General features: G+C 41.7%; 1 protein-coding gene and 1 pseudogene across 1 annotated transcript in view; one reads left to right on the forward strand and one right to left on the reverse strand.

Annotated features, from left to right (window-relative positions):
- Positions 1–924: 924 nt before the first annotated feature.
- B4GALT4 (UDP-Gal:betaGlcNAc beta 1,4- galactosyltransferase, polypeptide 4) overlaps positions 925–20,820 on the forward strand; it is a 27,695-nt gene continuing 7,799 nt past the window's right edge. The window contains exons 1-3 of the mRNA XM_006884263.1: positions 925–1,178; positions 6,181–6,413; positions 10,720–10,907. Of these exons, the coding sequence (XP_006884325.1) occupies positions 926–1,178; positions 6,181–6,413; positions 10,720–10,907 (674 nt within the window). The 5' untranslated portion in view covers position 925. The remainder of the gene's footprint in view (positions 1,179–6,180; positions 6,414–10,719; positions 10,908–20,820) is intronic.
- Positions 17,338–19,149, reverse strand: LOC102852322 (annotated as a pseudogene).

The following is a 20,820-nucleotide window of genomic DNA, read 5'->3' on the forward strand; positions in this document are numbered from 1 at the left end:
CTGGTGGATTCGAACCACATGCCTCTGGGATTTCAGTGTATCTTCTTGCCACTAGGCCACCAGAGGGCCCTACAAAGTATACATTGTGTTTTGTAAAATCAGTCACCATCAATCTATACTCACTATTTCCCTGTCTTTTCAGGTCCCCACTGGATCTTTCCTGATTGTTATACCCCCTCCCTACACCCACCAGACTCTGAGATCCCACACTTTGCCCCATCCCCACCCTCCACTACCCTAGCCCTTCCACTTCCACCTTTGGACTCTTGTGTTCATCCTGCTAGTCATCCTTCGTGGGTGTATGCAGTATTTGTCCTTAACACATTGCCGCAAATGACGGCTAAATGTGTTTCTAAGCATCGTCGTCAATTTAAAAGTGTTCAGCTACGTGTTAAGAGACGGAATTTGTTCACTCTGCTGTTTTTTGAGTGACAGACAACCCAAGAAAAAATCCAAAGCGCTTCTGTGATTTATAGATGGTCAGACCCTTCTACTACTGTAATTTCTAGCTGGGGTTTTTAGGTTGTTTTCCTTTTAAACCATAGACTAGAAGCCTGGCATTTCTGGAGAGGTTACAGCAGTTAGATATTGTCTAGTGGAGTCTGCCTCCTAGCAGCCCTCTAAAAAACAGCTTGAAACCTCGCCCTCCCCTGCACCATCCTCCTTACCTCCACCATGCTTAAGCTTGGGCATTATTTGTAGGGGAAGTCTGTGGAGTGGATAATTTCAGGAAAAGAGGATTTCCACTTGAAACGTGTCTTTTGTCATTGTCTTTTAGGGCTTGTTGGAGTAAAACTACTGAACAGAATAAGATACTGCGCCATTAGATGTCATCAGTTGTGCCTTCAGACTGGAAAAGTTGAACTTGATGAAACTTGCCGCCTACTGTGAGGGGTGAGGTAGATAAGCACACCTCGTCAAGGCCATGGGCTTCAACCTGACGTTCCACCTTTCCTACAGAGTCCGTTTACTGCTGCTTTTCACCTTATGCCTCATGGTGGTTGGCTGGGCCACCAGCAACTACATTGTGGACACTATTCAAGAGATTCCTAGAGCAAGAGATTTTATGACTAATTTTATCAAGGCGACAGATCGGGTGAATGAAGAAACTCGGACAGAAAAAGCACCTGTGAAAAAAGCCGAACCTGAAAAATGCCCTTCTGTGTCTCCATACCTCAGTAAGCTTTTTTTTTTTTTTAAAGTTCTTTATAAGTCCTATATAAACTTATGATTTAAGTATGAAGCATTTATAGCTACATTTTTTTAAAACAAACGTACTGTGGAATTTACATGTATATGAAGGATCGAATAAACAGCTTCTTTTATCACTAACTTCCCTTTAAGACTTACACGAAATGTTAAATTTTCCTGGTTTTGAATTTCATATAATTGGAAACATGTTATTATTGTGCTCTTTTATGTTTGGCTTCGGTGCTTAATTCTGTGTTCACAGGATCTCTCCTGTTAGTTTGCTATTATAGTTACTATAGTTTGCTCATGTGCATTGTTATATAGTGTTTAATTGTATGGACAGAACCAATTTTATTATCAGCTACAAAAATCTCAGCAGTGTACAACGTATATTGATTTATAGATCCTTAGTGTAAGCTGGCACTCTGCTGCTCTGGATTGGGGCTCAATTCTACACATCTCTCCTGAGGTCAATCGGCTCGCTTGGGCCTGTTCTTCTTATGTCCTGAGCAGAGTACAAGAGTGCAAATGTGAAAACATTACTATGTTCAAGCCTCATTTTATGCCACATTATTAACATGTGTGTGACCAAAGTATGGGATGAAGGGGCAGCAACCAAGTTTTTAGTATTTCTAAAAGACATTGTATGATCTTGCCTTTCAATTTAGATTAGTACTTTTAGTGACTATTAAACCAAAAGAGGGGGGTTCAGGGAGCATAATCCTTAAGGAGTTGTTCTGCTAGTCTAAGAGCGTCAGCACCTCCATGAGAGAAAGATGGTCAGTCCCTTCCTCGAAAGATTGACCTCCGGTAAAGAGGTGATGTCCACTAGAGGAGCGACTATGAATTGTCTCTGACTCAAAGGTAATGACTTTGAATTTTTTGCATTCAGAACTCAAAGAGTCCCTTGATAGCACAAACAGCTAGGCGCTTAACTGCTAATCAAAAGGCTGGTGATACTGGTTCACCCAGAGGCACTTCAAGGAGAAAGTCTTAGTGATCCACTTTGGAAAAGTCAAAGCCGTTGAAAACTCCAAATAGTGTAGTTCTATTCTGATACACGTAATTGTGTCTGTGAATTGGAATTGACTTGAAAACAACTGGTGTAAAGAGGAGAGAGAGAGAGGGGATGGGAGAGAGAGAGGAAAACAGACAGAGACAGAGAGACAGACAGAGACAGAGAGCGAGAGCGAGTGAGTGAGCAACACACACACACACACGCACACACACACACTTTCCAGAATTCTTTCTTACTCATCTTGATTCTCTGAAACATAAAATTCTTACAGTTCTTCTAACACTCCTTTGAGTGTCCTTACTCTTGTTGTTTCCTTTTCTTTCTCAGTTCATGCCTGCCTGATGGACTTCTGCTTATTCATTGCTGATTTAGTTTAGATGTTTTTCCTTCCAATAAGGCTTCTGAGAGAGTTAATCTTGTGTTCTCAATGTCCTTCCCTGTATTTTTACTGGCATTACTCACTCACTCAGTTATTCACTGTTGGGAGTGAACACTGACTCATTGTGGCCGTCCTGGGTTTCAGAGGCTGTAAATCACAATGGAAGGAGACTGCCTGTCTTTCTCTAGTGGAGCCATTGGTGGTTTCAAACTGTTAATGATATCCAGTCAGCCTTTGAGTTAACAGTGCAGTTCCTTATGAATTGGGCCCCTAGAGCTCCCTCATCATAGCATATTGTTCAAATATTTACCTTCTTCAAGCGACGAAGAGTAGGATGACAGATCTTTTCCAGCTCTCTGAAGTCCAGTGCCTCTCACAGGACCAGCCAGGAGTGACACTCTACATCCACTAAGTTCATACTCTCTCTGGTATGGCTGTGGGCTCTTCAGAGATGTGATGCTCTTGGCAAAAAGCTGCAGAAGCTCTTTCTTCACGGAATCATGGTCTTGTGGTGAATTCCTATTGGCGTGCTATTTCAATAATGGAAAAGCCAAAACAATTTCTTCTAATTGGTTTGGTTTGGTTTTGTTCTCCCTCTGCCCCCCCTCCCCCCCCAAAAAAAGATAGTTTATTCTGACATGCTGTATAAGAGGAAGAAGATTGGCAAAGAGAAGGAGAATTAGACAGCTGGTAGCATGGCTAATCCTGAGACTACCCCCGATTCTTAATTGTTGAGGAAATTGTTCTGCTCACAGATTATCAAGTTGGAAGAAATGCAAATAGGATTTATATTCTCTCCCTGATGAAAATCCTCAAACAATATTTGAGAAATAAGTTTGTTCATCAAGCATAGGTGGGCAGTGATGTAATTCTGAATAAGTCCCTGGATTAAAGTGTGAGTAGACAGGGAACTCTGGTGGCATCATCCCTCGGGTGTTACACTGTTAACCCAATGGTGAGCCTCTCCGGTGATTTGAACCCAGAGGGGCTCCACCGGAAGAAGATAGGCAGTCTGCTCCTGTGTGATTTACAGCCTCAGACACTGTGAGTTAGTTGGTTCCCACTCCATGGCAATGAGTGAGTGAGGGATAACTGGAAATGAATGACGAAGAGCCGTTAGTGACCCAAGGGGGTGGGGGGAAGCTAGAGAAGATGTGATGGGGATGGTAGGGGGAGGATGAGAGGAAGGTGGTGTGTGCTGTGTGTGCCATTAAGTTGATTTCATCTCACAGTGTGACCGCACGTGTCAGAGTAGAACTGCCCTGTGTGGTTCCTAGGCTGTCATCTCTGTGAAAGCAGGTTGTTGAGTGTTTTCCTCTGTAGATTTGCTAGTGGATTCAAGTCATCGACCTTTTCATTAACAGCCAAGTACTTTAACCATTGTGCCAACAACCTTCTTTAGTAGAAGGCTCACTCTGCTCTTGAGTTTCTGAGGCTGAGTTTTAAAGAGAAGGAACTGCCCATCTAACTCCCACAGAGCCGCGGGTGGACTGGAGTCAGCAGATGCACATCTTGGGGAGCAGCGCACCTCGCTGTGGACTGTGTGTGCCCCCAGAATTCCCCTTGTAGGAGGTTAGGGTACATAACAAGACAGTGAAAAATTGAGCAAGAGACTAATTTATTTCTAACGTATTGCCAGAACAGAGACACAATCAGCTTATCTTAGATAAAGCCATGCCATCATTTTCCAACTGCATCTCCAAGAGCTTGCCTTCCACCTGCCTCCATCCTGCACTGTCTGGAAGGGTCTTAATAACGGCTGACTGTCTCCTATGCACACCATGCAGGAAAGTCTCTTAGAGGCCCAGTCACTCCCACTGACAGGTGGTTTGAAGCAGTTACTTGAATCTCAGTCTCTTTATAGACACTAGAGCCTAGTTTAAGCAGCCGTGACCAGGTTAAATCACATGAAGCACTGTAAGGTGACTCACACACAGGAAGTGCCTGTGACTGATTTCTCAGAAGAAGATAATGAAATTTGTAAGGGTATTGAGATTTTACAGCCTGCTAAGTGTGTGGTGGTAGTGTTGTGTACCGTCAGGTCAGAACTGACACATAGCTGACCCTCCAGTGGATTTTCAAAGACAATAAATCCCACAGGAGGAGATTGTCCATCCTTCTCCCAGAGCAGCTGGTAGATTTGAACTGTGTACCTTTGGGATTGCAGCCCAGTTTCTTACCATTAGGCCACCAGAGCTTCCTTGACAAGTATATACAGAGTTTAATAATAATAATTGCTTAATTTAGTTCCCAAACTAGTACTCCACCTCCCTTCTTGCTCACTTAGTGAATTAAAATGTAAAATGGAGCCACTGCTGCGGCGTCCATTCCAACTCATGGCAACCCTCTATTGGGTTTCCAAACCTATAAATCTTTTTTTTTTTTATTTTTATTGTATTATTTTTATGTGTACCGTCAAATCAGATCTGACTAGTACAGGAGGAGATTGCCCCCTCCTTCTCCAGCAGAGCATCTGGTGGATTTGAACCGCATACCTCTGGGATTGCAGTGCAGTGTCTTGCCACTAGGCCACCAGAGCTCCCTTAAACCTGTAAATCTTTATGAGAGAAGACAGCCTCCTCCTTCTCCCCTGGGGTGGTTGTTGGATTTGAACTGTCCATATTCTAGTTTGCAATCAGACCTATTACCTACTGTGCCACCAAAGTAGAAATAAGGATTGGTGGCTTCTGCCTGACTGTTAACACTTGGCATACGATTAGTTGAGGCAGCATGACCACTGAATTCTATCCATTCTAGAAGCTTCCAGACTCATTTAACAAATGCTGTGCATGACTGAAAATACCTACAACTGGGAAGAGTAGAGTCATTATTGCCAGCGATCACACATACCTATTTCCACAGGCACTTAAGAGAGTGAGCTCTGTTTCATTCCAGGGCTTTCTGTGCAGGAAAGCTTGCTCCCAAGAGCTGAGGGAAGGAGTGGGAAAGAACCTTGTCTATGAACTTTGTTCCTTTCATCCTCTTTATTTTAGGAGATTAGAATGTGTGAGGGGAGAAGAGGAAAGAGCAAAAGGACACTTGAAGAGTCTAGCCCTCTTCTTTTCTCTTCAAAGTCACTATGTGTCTGCACCAGTGTCTAGATGAAACAGAATCGTGTGGTGGTTTTCAACCACAGGGAGTGCCTTTATTTATCAGTTACTTGGATTTGTGGCCAGTTACCTCAATTACATGCATGTGATACTATTGTTTATGACTAAGTGGAGCTTTAAAGTAAAAACAATAAAAGCTAACACACACACACACACACATATAGTGTTTACTGGATACCGGGCAATATCCCAAGTGCTTTTTATGTATTAACTCATCAGAGCCTTTCAACACGTCCCTGGGTCTCACAGACATTTAAACACTCAACTACTAACCAGAAAATTGGCAGTTCAAAAGCACCCATAGGTGTTTCTGAAGATAGGCCTGGCCACCTGCTTCTTTAATGTTACCACCTTGAAACCCAAGGATTCAGTTCTAGCCTCTACCCATGAGCTGCCATCCATTGAATAGGCAACTGACAACAAGCTTCTCAACACCTTGTGAGACAGGCGTTCTTTTTGCCTCTGTTGTATGTTTGCTGTAGGAGGCCAGAGCAAGCTGGTTTTCAAGCCAGATCTCACTTTGGAAGAAGTACAGGCAGAAAATCCCCAAGTGCACAGAGGCCGGTATCACCCCGAGGAGTGCCAGGCTCTGCAGCGGGTGGCCATCCTCATTCCACACCGAAATAGAGAGAAGCACCTCATGTACCTGCTCGAGCACCTGCACCCCTTCCTGCAGAGGCAGCAGATGGACTATGGCATCTTCGTCATCCACCAGGTGAGCGTGACAAGCAGATCAGAGCCCTGTGCTCTGGAGCTTCTTCTCTCTGAGGACCTGACACGCCACATGATCTTCAGACGATATTAGCCCTGAGGAGAGACAAGGAAGGTCACATCCCAGGGTGCGGCTTTATGGGGCCAAGTTACTGGCCTTTACACAAACCTCTGGAGGGAACCGTTTTTTGTTGTTGACAGTTCCATGTTGGGCAGTGATTGCTGGAAGATTTCCCCAGGAGCAACAGGCCCTTTTGCATTTTTGCTCTGTGCTGCATAACGAGGTTTTTGCATTATCTGTCATTGCTGAGAATGCAGTGACTATTCAGTGGAGGTCTAGACAGAGGGTTGACAGAATACTGTGTGTTACTAGCCATCAAGTGCTGTGGCCATAAAGTTGTCACTTTTTATTATGGAAAATGTGTTATGTTTAATGTTCACTTTCTTGATTCAGCTGTTTGTCTTCCAGGAAGATGATTTAGTAGGAACACAATGTAACTGTAGGCTGCTTTAGAAGAGCTCAGGTCTGAGGTCAGTGGAGCAGATGACTGAAGATGCCTTTATTTGGTATTAAAATTATTTGAGAGGAAAGTGAGGTATTAGTGTAAACATCATGTATAGCTTTTTTTGAAATCAGCCTGGGCCATTCAGATGGTTTCTGTTCAAAATCTTAAAAACAATGTAAGCATGCAAGTGAAATCATTAGTTTCCTGCTTGATATTAGTGATGTTTGCTATTGTTAGTCATCATGAAGTCATCTCCCAACTCAGTGTAACTGTGGAGCAGATTGAAATGCTTCCTGAACCCATGCCATTCACACAGTTGGACCTTGCAAACTGGACCTTGGTGTGCCATAGGGTTTTTATGGATTGAATTTAGGAATTAGATGGCTTTCTAATTAGATGGCCTTTCTTTCTAGTCTGGAAGCTCTTTTAAACCTGTTTAGCATCATAGCAACATTCATGCCCCCAGAGAGGCAGTGGTGACTGTGTGTGAAGTACATCGAGCCCTGGGCGCCTCCATAGGAGGGAAGAATTCAGCCATCACCCTGGCATCCACTTCCTAAACAACATGCCTCTGGAAACTCTGAACTTTGATACGCGTTGGTAGTTGAAGAGGGGCTTAAGGCCTTTTGTTCATAGGGTCGCTATGAGTCATGCTCTTGAAGGCAATCAACAACAATAACAACAACCCTCTAATGCTAGTCAGCTAATGTGACTGTGTATATTTTATAATAAATAGGGCTCTTGAAAAAATTAATAGATTTAAGTTGTGAGAGGGACATCATGCTTGGGAGGGTGGAGGGATGGCGCAGGAGAGGAAGGCCCTCTATGAGGTGTACTGATTCAGTGACTGGGGTAATCAGGATGGGAGTGTCAGAGACAGTGCGATTGGCACAGGACAGAGCGGAGTTTAGGGCTGTTGTACATAGGGTCGCTAGGAGTCGTAGGCACATAACAACAACAACAACATATATTTTCAAGGACTTGAAACAAAGTATTGTTACATTGTTATTGTTTTTATTACGTACCATCAACTTCAACAGACTCATAGCTGACGTTCCAGTGTGTTTTCAGAGACTGTAAGGGAGGAGAATGCCCATTTTTCTCCCATGGAGCAGCTGGTGTATTTGACCTCCGCCTTTGGTTTGGCAGTGCAACTCCTTATGACTGAATCCCCAGAGCTGCTTACATTAGTTAATGATATTTTGTTTCTCTTAAGCTTGGTTGATTATAGCTAAGATTTATTTGGTTTTGAGTTCTTACTTTGGGTAACAACCTTCAAAGTAATAGTTTTCTAAAAACAACGGTATGTTTGTTTTGTATTACTCCCCCCTTCCCTCCAGAAAAGCACTGTGGCAACATCTGAGAACTGCCTGTACTTTTGTTGTGATAAACTGTTTATTGAACCAGAATTTATTCTTGCAGTTTTTTGATCCAGGCAGTCATGACAAAATTAATACGGTAAAGCTTTCACTATAGCTTTGGTTGTATTACAGGTCAAATCTTGGTTTTCTTGTTTATTGTTTTTTTAACCCAATCAGAAGTCTTGCTCCAGAAAGGCACAGAGAGGATTAGCTTTTACCATTACTGTTACACAGGATTCTGTTACAATGATTCCAAGAAACTTTTAAATAGGTTAGAAATACTAGCAATAACCTTCTTTGTTTTTAGGCCAAGGTTTCTGGATCCTTCCTGACTAGCCATTAATTACATTTCTTGGAAGCTTGTAACTTTAGAGCAGAGGCTAAGATTGGGATCAGCTGGAAGTTGAACATGACGAAGTAGATACTAATTGGTCTGACTAATATGCAAGAAAGGTTTTGTTGGTTTTACAAGGTGTGGGGTATTTTTAAATTTTTTTTAAGTTTTGGAATATAAATACGTGTTGGACCTAAGTTAAAGAAAACAACTAGTGGTTTTTTATTGTTATTATGGAGGCAAGGATTCTGAGGCTCCATCTAACATACTTTGGACATGTTGTGAGGAGAGACCGGTCCTTGGAGAGGGACAGCGCAGGAGAGGAAGGCCCTCTATGAGGCGGATTGATTCAGTGACTGGGATAATTGGGATGGGTGTGTCAGAGACAGTGCGATTGGCACAGGACAGAGCGGAGTTTAGAGCTGTTGTACATAGGGTCGTTATGAGTCGCAAGTGACTCGACGGCACATAACAACAACAACAACAACATCTAATCTTTGTATCACTGGAAGAGTCTGATGAGCTAGCAAAAAGAAATCCAGCTCCACCTCAGAACAAAAGAGGGTCACCGTATGAACCTAACTCAGATTTCTTTTTTTTTTTTTAATTATAATTATATTTTATTAATTTTCATAAACATTTACAGAGATTTTGGGCTTCCACTCATTCATTGTTGCACTATTCTCTCTACCCTCCTTACAGTTTGTTCTTGTCCAAATGCCACAGTGCTTGTCAAAGCCAGTTCTGATTAATCTTCTTTGTCAGTGTATCCTTTGCCATTCCCTATCACTCCTCCCTGAGAGAGACTTCACCCTGAGTCATAAGGAAAAGGGGACGGCGTATTCTCTTAGCTACTTCCTGCTGAAAAGGGACGCTGTGGGTTTCAGGGTGAAGCTCTTCTCTCACTACTCTAAAGGGCCCCTTTGGCAGTAGGAAACACATAGACTATTATGGAGATTGATTTTGGAATTCAGATGCACTCTTATTGATTGTGCTTGGCTGTACATGTACATATCCTTGAAGATGTATCATGGGGGTGTTGCAACCTAGAAGACACAAATTTGACTAACAAGTTATAAGTACATGAGTCCAAAAATTATGGAAAAGTAAAAGAAAAGATTCTTTCATTGTTTTACAAACCCTCCCCCAGGTCCCCTCCACCATGTAGCCCTCGCTCTAGTCTCCTGTGATGACAGAAATACCCAGTTACATCTCTCTTTTAAACGGTTCTCTCCCTCCTCTGTTTCAGTGCAGTATACATTATTGAACCCATCTTACTCAGTCTCTCCCCAACCCCAAGGACAGTCCCATTCTACAACAGTGGCATCATGTAATATTTGTCCTTTTGTGACTGGGATATTTCACTCAGCATAATGTTCTCCAGAGTCAACCATTTTGAATAATATTGCATGAGTTCCTTGTTTTTTAATGCAGCATAGTATTCCATTGTGCGAATATACCACAGCTTCTCTAGCCATTCGTTTGTTGATGGGCACTTAGGTTGTTTCCAACTCCTTGCTATTGTGAACAAAGCTGCAATAAACATGGGTGTGCATATATCTACTTGGATGTCAGCTATGGTCTCTTCAGGGTATATTCCCAGTAGTGGAATTGCTGGGTCAAATGGTATCTCTATTTGCAACTTTTTGAGAAAGCGCCATACTGCTTTCCACAGGGGTTGTACCATTTTACACTCCCACCAACAGTGAATCAGGGTTCCAGTTTCTCCACAACCTCGCCAGCATTTGTTGCTTGCTGTTCTGTTAAATTTTGCTATTTTGACTGGGGTGAAATGATATCTCATAGTTGTTTTAATTTGCATCTCTCTTAGGGCTAGGGATTTTGAGCATTTCTTCATGTGTTTGTTAGCCATCTGAATGTCGTCTTCGGTGAAGTGCCTGTTCATATCCTGTGCCCATTTTTCTATTGGATTATTTACCTTTATCTTGTTGTGGTGCTCAAGTATTTCATAAATTCTGGATATAAGTCCCTTATCTGATATGTTATTACCGAATACTTTTTCCCAGTCAGTGGCTTCCCTTTTTACCCTACTGGAGAAGTTTTTGGATGTGCATAGGGATTTGCTAACTCAGATTTCTAATTGAATAGGCTGGAAGTAAAAAGTTTAATCGAGCCAAACTTATGAATGTGGGCTACCTCGAAGCTCTCAAGGAAGAAAATTGGGACTGCTTTATATTCCATGATGTGGACCTGGTGCCGGAGCACGACTTTAACCTTTATAAGTGCGAGGATCAGCCAAAGCATCTGGTGGTCGGCAGGAACAGCACTGGGTACCGGTAAGGAGGCTCTCCTGGTGGGATGGCTGGGGCAAGCAGCTTGCCATGCTGTAAGCAAGGCTGTGATAGTGTGCTGTCCTGGGTCTATGACCTAGCTTGTCAAAGTCAATACAGGCATGGGAGGAACTAATGACAAACAACAGAAACCCACCACACACTTGGCAGACGATCACAGAGACAAAAGAGAAAGGATAGGGGAGGCGAAGTAACTCAGGCATTGCAAAAGGTGGCCAGCAGGACTGGCCTGGAGTGGAACCTTCTGCAAGCTTCCAAGGCCTTACTGTCAAAAGTCATGGCAGTTACTGCTGCCCTTTACTTCCCTCTCTAGAAGAACACAGGCTCATGCTCCTCAGGTCAGCCTGGAGGTCTCTATTATGAGACTTAAGATGCCACTCTGAGCTGGAATCTTTCCAGAATTCTGGGAACAAAGGGGAGGAACGTATTCCACTGTGTAGTCTCTTCAGGAGCCAGGACACTAGGACAGTCTCTTTCTCCCCAAGCCACTGTGGGAAGTGCTAGGGACCATCATTGCTGTCTTTATGGCCTTCATCCCACTACTCCTACTCCTTCAAGAGAAGCATGGTTGGCTTTTAACCTTGTTTATTGCATATTAATTTTATGCCAGCTTTTTTTTTTATTAATTATACTGGTTTATTTACAAAGTTCATATACATTGTTTCTCACATCGGATTTTGCATTCCCTTCACCTCCCTCCCTTCACTCATTAAATGATGTGAGGCTATGATAACCCCATTCCCCAGCCCATCCTCACCTTCTGTTCCCCCCCACCCCCGTATACTCACACTTGTTCTACATTAACAGTCTTATACAGTATTTGTCCTTATAGGACTGAGTTAGTTCACTCAGCATAATGCTCTACAGTCCTTCCAAGTTAAGTAATAATTTACAAAATCATTACTCCTGCATGCTGCGTAGTATTCCATCATGTGAATGTACCATAATTTCTCAATCCATTTGATTGTGGTTGAACATGTGGACTGTTTCCGTATTCTTGCGATTATACCAGCTCTTATTCAAACACAACTGAGGGGAAATAGCAGCCAAGAAAATGTCTGTGCTGCTGAAGACATTTGCTGTGTGCATGCATGTAGCTGTCAGCCTCTTCCTTTCCTGCCTCCTGTGCACTCACACCTGTGGTGCTGTGTGAGGGACCACAGACAGGTTGGAATAGTGCCTTCCCCCTGCAGCTTCCTGTTGAATGGCAGCTTGAGGAGACAAGTAGCTACAGCAAAGTTGCACCACTTTTACATTTGACTTCTGTGAATTCAAGCAACAGGAGGAAGAGAGATAAAAGGAGAGATAACTATACAGTAATGCGTAGCAGCCTGGGTGTGTACTCAGGAGTAAATGCGAGATTGAAACTAAGACTCCCTTGATAGGTCACTTGGCCTTAGTTTCCAGATTGTTCTTACTGTGTAAGCTTCTCATATTGGACTAATTTAAACAGATGCTCAAGAGTAACATTGGTTGTAGGTGAATTTTGCCTCACGAACTAACTTGTCCCTGTGTCAGCGGTAGGATATAGACCAATAGCTATAATAATCACGTTGATGAGTAAGAGTGGAGTGTCTTTAAGAATAACTAGGGAAGGACGTAAAGCTGTTTCTAAAGGAAGGTGGCATCTTAGTCCCTGAGAGCTAGTCAGCAGAGTTCTAAGACAGGCAAACAAGAGCCAATTTGACAGTTACTGGGCCATTGCAAGTAGTTCATTAGCTCTAATGGATAAATGAGCCCTTGGAGGTAAAAGAGGTTAGAGGTGAGATTAGATGAGGCCAGATTATGCAGTCTGCTAAGAAGATTGGATTCCCTTTGGAAGGAAATGGGGAGATGTTGACACATGGTTCTTGTTAGAGAATGACAGGAGAAAGCCAAGTTTACTCAAACTCTCACTGCCCTCCAGTTGGTTCTGACTTGGGACAACTTTGCATTGGGCTTGAGGCTGAGAATCAGTCACATGAGGAGGATACTATCTGTTCTTCAGCGCTGTTGGTTCATTCAAACTGCTGGAAACATACCTAGCCTTTGGGTTAGTAATGTGACTCCCTATGGACCATGCTGTCATAAACTCGGTTTAAACAGTGTTCAGTGTATTGCTCAGAGCAAGGATGGAGGGGAAAAACAAAACTGAGACATGCCACATGACAGAACAGGGCAGTAACAGTAGGACAGACTCACAGAGCAGGATTCCAGAGATGAACCAGAGGTGTTTTTCCTTTGTAAATCTTAATTTCATTTTGGAGGCTTTTCTGTTCTCAGTCTCCACCTCAATGTTGAATAAAATAGCAATATTATAGGCCAAGTAACTCAGATTTTCAGAAGCATGTAGAATTTTCCATCTTTTCACTAACTGTGTAAAATTAAGAAGATATTACCTGCAAAGTACTTCACCTTCAAATCCATGCCATAGATAACAGTTCTTTCTAACATCAGCAATATGAAATTCTAATAATAGAGGATTATTTTAAAGAGGACATTAGTCTGGGATTTTGGATTTTATACTGGTATTAAATCATGTCATTAAAAAGCCATTCCTGCCTGGATTTTATCTGAGTTACCCTTTGATGTCACAATCTTGGCTTCCATCAGGGATTCTCCCTCTAAGGTCAAGGAGTATGTGTACAAATCCTGCTGTTCTAACTTCTTGTTGTAGTAAGCCAGACAGCTCTTTGGTAACTAAATGTCTGGAAAGGCTTTGTCACCCATAAGTAACTGACCGGTTTCCATAAGCATGTGATGTGAATCAGTTACTTAAATATATCTTACATTTTGATCAGATGCTAAAAGTGCTGAGCCAAATCCGTGACCTTCTTTTAGAAACTGATTGCTCTTATTTTAAGATTAGGGTTCTAGTGTAGTTTCCATCTTCAGCTCTTCCAATTTTTTTCCTCTGGTCTTCATTTATAATTTACATTTTTATAGATAGTAAATATTATTAAATATATTTATTATTTATATATTATTAAATTATAATATGAAATAGTATAGCTATTAAAAGATATTATATATTGTCCTTGTTGTTATGTGCCGTCGAGTTACCCATGACCCATTGTGACCCTATGTATAGCAGCTCTGAATCTGTCTATTCTCCCCGCCCTTCCCCCCATCTACCTAGTGGCAAGAAGCTGCACACTACAATCCTGGAGGCACCAGCTGCTCGGTGGGAGAAGGATGGGTAGTCTCCTCACTTGGGATTAACTGCCTCTCAAACCCCAAGGGTCAGCTATGGGTCCGTTCCGACTTTATGGTACACAACAACAACAACAACAACTATATTATAATACTATTTAATTGCCTCTTTTTTTTTTAAACCAGGGAGGGCATGAATAAATAAAAGTTGACCTTTGACAGTGCTTTTCACCTTTGCTACTTGGAGCACAATCCCTTTCATGGTTGGTGATTATAGTTGCAGAAAATTTAGTGTCTGCCTCCCTGTTGGCAGCAGTGTGTCATTGGACATAAGCCACAGATATTAACTGTTCTTGTTCACTCACTCATTTTCATTGCTTTTGAGGCAGAACTGACTCAAGCTGACCCATCAGCAGGTTTTGAGAGACTGTAAATAGAGCAAGAGGAGACTGCCTGTCTTTCTTCCTCAGAGCAGCTGGTGTATTTGAACCATCTGCCTTTGTAATGGCAGCACAACTTTTCATCCACTAGACCACCAGACTGCCCTGCTCTTGCTAGATAGTGCCAAGGGGATTCTAACTCCTAGAAACCCTATGAACGATATGTCAAAACGTTTCCTGAGCTTGTTGCATACTTGCAGTCTCCACTGTTAAGTCTGTTGTTACAGGGTCTTGTTGAGGGTCTCTTCTTTCCCTGTCCTCTGCTTTTCCAAGCCTGATGTCCTCTTCTGAGATAAGATGCCCCAAATATGATCCTTCCAAGGTATCATGACCCTTTCTGATAACATGCCCAAAATATGTGAGATGGAGTCTCATCATCCTTGCTTCTAGGGAGTACCCAGGCGGCCTTTCTTCTGAGATATTATTTGTTCATTTGGCAGCCCATGGTATAGTTAGTAATCTTCACCAACAACACAATTTGAAAGCATTCATTCTTTAATCTTCCTTATTCATCGCCCAGCTTTCACAAGCATGTGAAATAATAAAAAAAGACAATGTGTTGGGTTAGTTTTGAAATGGATATTTTTGCACTTTAGCATTTAAAGCAGTCTTTGGTAAGAGTTTTACTCAGTGCCATAGATTTTTTTTTTTAATTTGTTGACTGCTGTGTCTATGGGTATTGATAGTGGATCCAAGTAAAGTGAAATCCATGGCACCTTTAATCTTCACTTCATTTAGCCTGATTCTGCCTATTGGTCCAGTTGTGAGGATTTTTTTTTTTTTTTTTGGAGATTTTAATGAAAGTTTATAGAGAACTCGGATTTCCATTCATTCATTGTTGCACATTTTCCTCCTCTCCCCCAGTTTACATTTTTCTTTGGAAAAAAAATTCTTTCATTGTTATACAGTCACACACACACCCCCTTACTATGCAGCTCTTATTCTGGACTCTTCCCATGCCAATAATATCTTATCATATATTAATTTTGTACAGTTCTCTTCCTTGTCTGTTTCAATGCCGTGTACATTATTTATCCCCTTTTCTTAGTTTCTCCCCAACCCCCATGTCAGTACTGTTTTATAACAGTGACATTGTGCAGTATTTGTCTTTTTGTGACTGAGATATTTCACTCAGCCTAATACCGTCTATGGTCACCATTTTGTATATTTCATGAGTCCTTTGTTTTTCAGTGCTGCATAATATTCCTTTGTGTGAATATACCACAGGTTTTCTGTCCATTTGTTGATGGGCACTTGGGTTGTTTCCAACTCTTTGCTATTGTGAACAAAGCAGCAGTAAATATGGGTGTACATATATCTACTTGGGTGGTAGTTCTGGTTTCTTTAGAATATATTCCCAATAGTGGAATTGCTGGGTCAAATGGTATTTCTATTTGCAGCTTTTTGAGAAAGTGCCATACTGTCTTCCGTAGTGGTTGCACCATTTTACACTTCCACCAACCTTGCCAACATTGTTTGCTGCTCTGTTGAATTTTGCTATTCTTACTGGGGTGAGACGATATCTAATAGTTGTTTTGATTTGCATCTCTCCTAGAGCTAGGGATTTTGAACATTTCTTCATGTGTTTTTTCGCCATCTGAATGTCTTCTTTGGTGAAGTATCTCTTCATATCCTGTGCTCATTTTGCGATTGGGTTGGTTAACTTTATCTTGTTGTGGTGCTTGAATATTCTATAAATTATAGATATAAGTCCCTTATCAGACATGTCATTACCAGATATTTTTCCCTAGTCTGTCACTTTCCTTTTTACCCTGTTGGAGAATTTTTGGATGTGCATAGGGATTTAATTCTTAAAGGTTCTGTTCATCTATTTTATCCTCTCCTGGTTGTAGGTAGGATTTTTAATTTTTTGATATTAAGATGTAACCGATATTGAAGGCAATAAATTTTTATTTTATTCAATGCATGCTTCAAGTGTTCTTCACTTTCAACAAGCAAATTGTGCCATCTGTATAATGCAAGTTATTGGTGACTTTTTTCCCCAATAGGTTGTTCAAGTTTTATTTTACATGATGTTAATGACAGCATTTGAAGGGCAGGATCTGATTCTACACAAAATAGAAAACTCTAAAATTCCCATTAAATGGCTAAAAGAAATACATTGAGTGGTGAATACAAGTCCCATTTAGATTTTGAGTATGATTACAGTCACACCATATGATTACAGGCACAGAGATTTTCCCAGCCTACAGGTGGAGCTCTCAAAAGCAACACAAAACCACAACATGAGAGAGAATTATAGGCCTATACTGTTAGCTTCATTACGTCCACTCTCTCCACAACAAAATTATGCGTGTACACACACACACAGAGCTACCACAAAGATTAATTTCGGTATAAAGAAATTATGGACTGGAGTGGAAGCAGTTCATGAAGATCTGTCTAGAAAAGTCCCTTTCAGATGAGTTTGTCTACGTCATCAAGCAATGAGCAGCTCTTCCGTTACAGTTAGGAAAACAAGGTTCAATTCTCAGGAACTCACAATTTCATTCATGCACTCAAAAGAAATTTGCAAAGTCCCTGCACATTATCAGCTTTACTTCCATTTCTGGATAAAAACAAACAAAAACAAACTTGACATCCCTTCAGGGACCACCAAATTCCCACAAAGTATATTGCTGAAAGACCTTTCTGGAATTGGGTTTCTTCTATTATTTCTGAAAGGATACTACTTTAAAACTGAGTCATCTTTGACCTAGAAGTCAAATGTGGTACTTAGCAATGCTTGCATCCCAGACACACAACATTAAAAAGTATACTAAATTTTGGTGGTAGCTACGCTGCCAGAACAATTTGAAATGAAGTGGTTTTACAGTATTCATTTAGGCTTGAAATTCTAGTCTTAGAACAAGCCTGTGGCCACTGACATTGATGTCCTTGCCATCGAGCAGGGCTGACAATGTCAGCCTGACCTGGCTTAGGGTCTAAGTGTATCCTAAACTCATTCATCTGGACTTGTTCACGTCGCCTGAGAAGCAGGTGTGTGTCAGGGTCGATCTGGGCCTTGACTGCTGTTCTGAAGTGAGGGTTTTTGTTTCCTGCTCTCCAGGCAAGACTGACAGCAATCTCCAACTTCCTATTTAGCTTCTGGTAAAAAAAGGTGCTAGACACTGTCACATCATTCACATTAGTATGAAGCTGGAATGCATCCATTTCGTAGTCGATTGCAGAGTTTGCAGAGTTACTCTGAGTCACCTGGGGCTTAGCGGTGTTGAAGTTCACCTCGTAGCACGCCAGCCACCCCTCATATCCCAGCGCCAGAGCGCCCCAGATAGAAGGCCCGGAGATGTCAAAATCCACGCCGTAGCACAATTGATGTAACCCCTTACACCCTAGCTTGATTTTAGCAAGTCCCACCCCATGCCGCCCAGTGTTGGAATGTTAGTGTGAGAAGAAAGAGTCAGGTCAGCTTCCGTCCACGTGCAAGCTGGCCTTCCCCGCTCATCTCGATGCCCAGCGTGTGGTCAACGTTCTATTTCCACATAATTGTCAGCCCGTATTTTCTCCATCTGTACTTGTTTTCCAGGCTGCCCACCACGTTGGTGATTTGTGTGTTGGCTGAGCTTGAGCTTATGAATTCCAGACCGTTCTCAGATTTGGTTTTCAAGTCCAGTTTGATTAAGACAATCCCATAGATGTGGGTGAAGACATCCTCGGCAGATTTGCCAAGATTAACATAGGTGGGAGGCACAGCCTTCTCCGAGCAGGCGGTAGATGGAGGCTCAGCAATTGTTCTCTACAAGTAGTTTCTTGGATTATTTCAGCTTCTTCTGATTCAGATGCTATAATTCTTCTTCATTCAGCTTCTTTAATTATTTACTGAGCATACAGATTAAATGGAGAAAGGATATAATACTTATACACACCTTATTTTAAACTTCTTGTGTGAACAGCTGCTTTATTTTATGGTCTATGTACAGGTTCTGCATAAACACAATTAAAAATTTTGAAATTCCCATTCTTTTCAATGTTATTCATAATTTATTATGATCTAGGCAGCTTATAATAAAACATCTCTTTGGCATTCTCTATGTTTAGCCCAGATTCATCTGATACTAGCAAATGGTATCCCTAGGCCCACACCATCTTCTGAATCTAGACAGGATTGCCCATCCTTCTCCTGTGAGGCAGCTGGTGGCTTCGAACTGTGTACCTTCGGGACTGCAGCGCAGCTTCTTGCCACTAGGACACCAGAGCTCCAAGGCACACATTTTATTCATAGTCATAATAGTCCCCTGAGTATAATGAGAGTTATAAGAAATGTGTTCACTTTATATACATGCAGAGGGAAGCCATCTAAAGTAGTCTGCCTAAGTGTCTTAAACTCTAATGAAGGCAGACAAAAAAAAGTGTATTTCAGGCTTAGAAATAATTTCTGGGTCAGTCATAATGCACTGGACCAGCCAGTGACAATTTGTGCTGCTCCAGTACATGGCTTCTTCCTAAAAGGACTCTTATTTTACAAGTACATTTTTCCCACCCTGGGGCCTTAAAACACTGAAAGTGCATTACCTTTCTATTCCAACTTGGCTAGGCTTGCTTCTCCACATTCCAGCTGAACTGGTCTCCATTTTCACAGCTAAACAGCCTATCTGCATCACTGTCCCATGTTTTCCTCATACTGTTTCGGCCATGATGACCTCCACTGTTTTTCTGCCTATTTGAATCCTCCCAGGCCTACCTCCTCATGATGTGGTCACATAGTCTTCCTCAGGACCCTGAGACGTTCCTGCCAGGGCTGTCTGAGAGCAGGGGCCATGTTTAGCCAGCTCTCTTGCACTGTCAGCACCACAACCACCACCAGGTCCCATCTAGTTTTCTGTCTTATGGAGATCTCATGTTTATCAGTGTAGAACTCTGGTCCATAGGACATTCAGTGACTGAACTTTTTGAAAGTAGAACTCTGGTGGCCTAGTGGCAAGAAGCTGCTCTGCAATCCTGGATGCACACAGTTCAAGGCCTCTGGCTGCTCCACGGGAGAAGGATAGGCAGTCTCTTCCAAACTGACTGACTGTCTCTGAAAACCCGTTGGAGAGTCAGTTGTGGGTCGATTCTGACTCTTGGGTACAAAACAACAACAGAGCTTCTGAAGCACCTCTCGATACACTTGAACCTCTACCCTTTTGGTTGTTGAGTGTAGTAACTGTTTGCATTATTCGGGGACTCTACTTGGCAGATCCAAAACAAAAGTAAACACACTGCTATCAAGTTAGCTTTGACTCATGGAGACCCCATAGAACTGCTCCATAGTATTCCTGGAGCTGTATTCTTTTTGGACATAGACCGTCATGCTTTTCCAGTTGGACTGTTGGATTAAAAACTTGGTTAACAGCCTATTGTTCTAACCACTGTGAAGCCAAGCTCTACTTGGTACTTGGTGGTTACTTACTCAATCTTCCTTGCGGGTTCTTCTCAGTTCCTTCACTGGGACTTGCCTTGTCTGGGTAGTGGTTCTACTCAAAGTTTTCTTTAGAAAAATGGGAAGTAGCCACTTTCTGAGCACTTTATCAGTTTGTTGTTTTCTGTTATGGTAATATAATTCCCCATAATTAAGGTTGGGGTGTATAAGTAAATCTGTTTTTATTATAGGGAGTTATTATGCTGTTAAGGAGTTGTACTGGCAACGTAAGAGACAAATTGAATCCACCAGCTGCTCCACAGGAGAAGATGGACAATCTCCTCCCGTGTGATCAACTACCTCTGAAAACTCACTGGAGGGTCAGCTATGGGTCAGTCCTAACTTGACAGTACACAACAACTGTTTGTGGTCTGGGTTAAATGAGGTCTATCAATCTATATTGAGAACATAGACGCAAATAACTAAACTACGAATTCATTTTGGGGACTCCATCCATTTGCTGCTAAATGTCTACATGTTTATTGATCTTTGCCTTTTGTTTTTGTTATCTGGCAAAGTATTTAATTGGCTCTGGAATACTTTTAACTTGAACTAAGTTTGATTATTAAAGTTACAAATTCTTCAGATATTTATATATTTTTATTTAAGGCGAGTCTTAGTCATAGTTGATTTAGTGGCATCTAATAGCATAAAAATTCAAAAGATGTTTCATCCGTATTGTAGACTGCATTGTTTGCATTTGAGAATCGTTAGTGTTGTTTATGTTTAAGTGTTAGCTTTGTATCTCAGACTTGCTGGTCTTTGTGCTGCTTCATATCACTTTGTTTACTAGGAGATGTTCTCTGACTGCTAGTCTTGATTTCTTTATTGAATTTTTATTTCTTCCCTTTTACTTGCTTTTGTTTTCTAAGATCGCATCCTTTGTTCTTTCCTCTTCTCATCCAGT

This window comes from Elephantulus edwardii, unplaced genomic scaffold, assembly GCF_000299155.1.
Source record: "Elephantulus edwardii isolate Elephantulus edwardi_28Jun2011 unplaced genomic scaffold, EleEdw1.0 scaffold00032, whole genome shotgun sequence".
NCBI classification, from domain to species: Eukaryota; Metazoa; Chordata; class Mammalia; order Macroscelidea; family Macroscelididae; genus Elephantulus; species Elephantulus edwardii.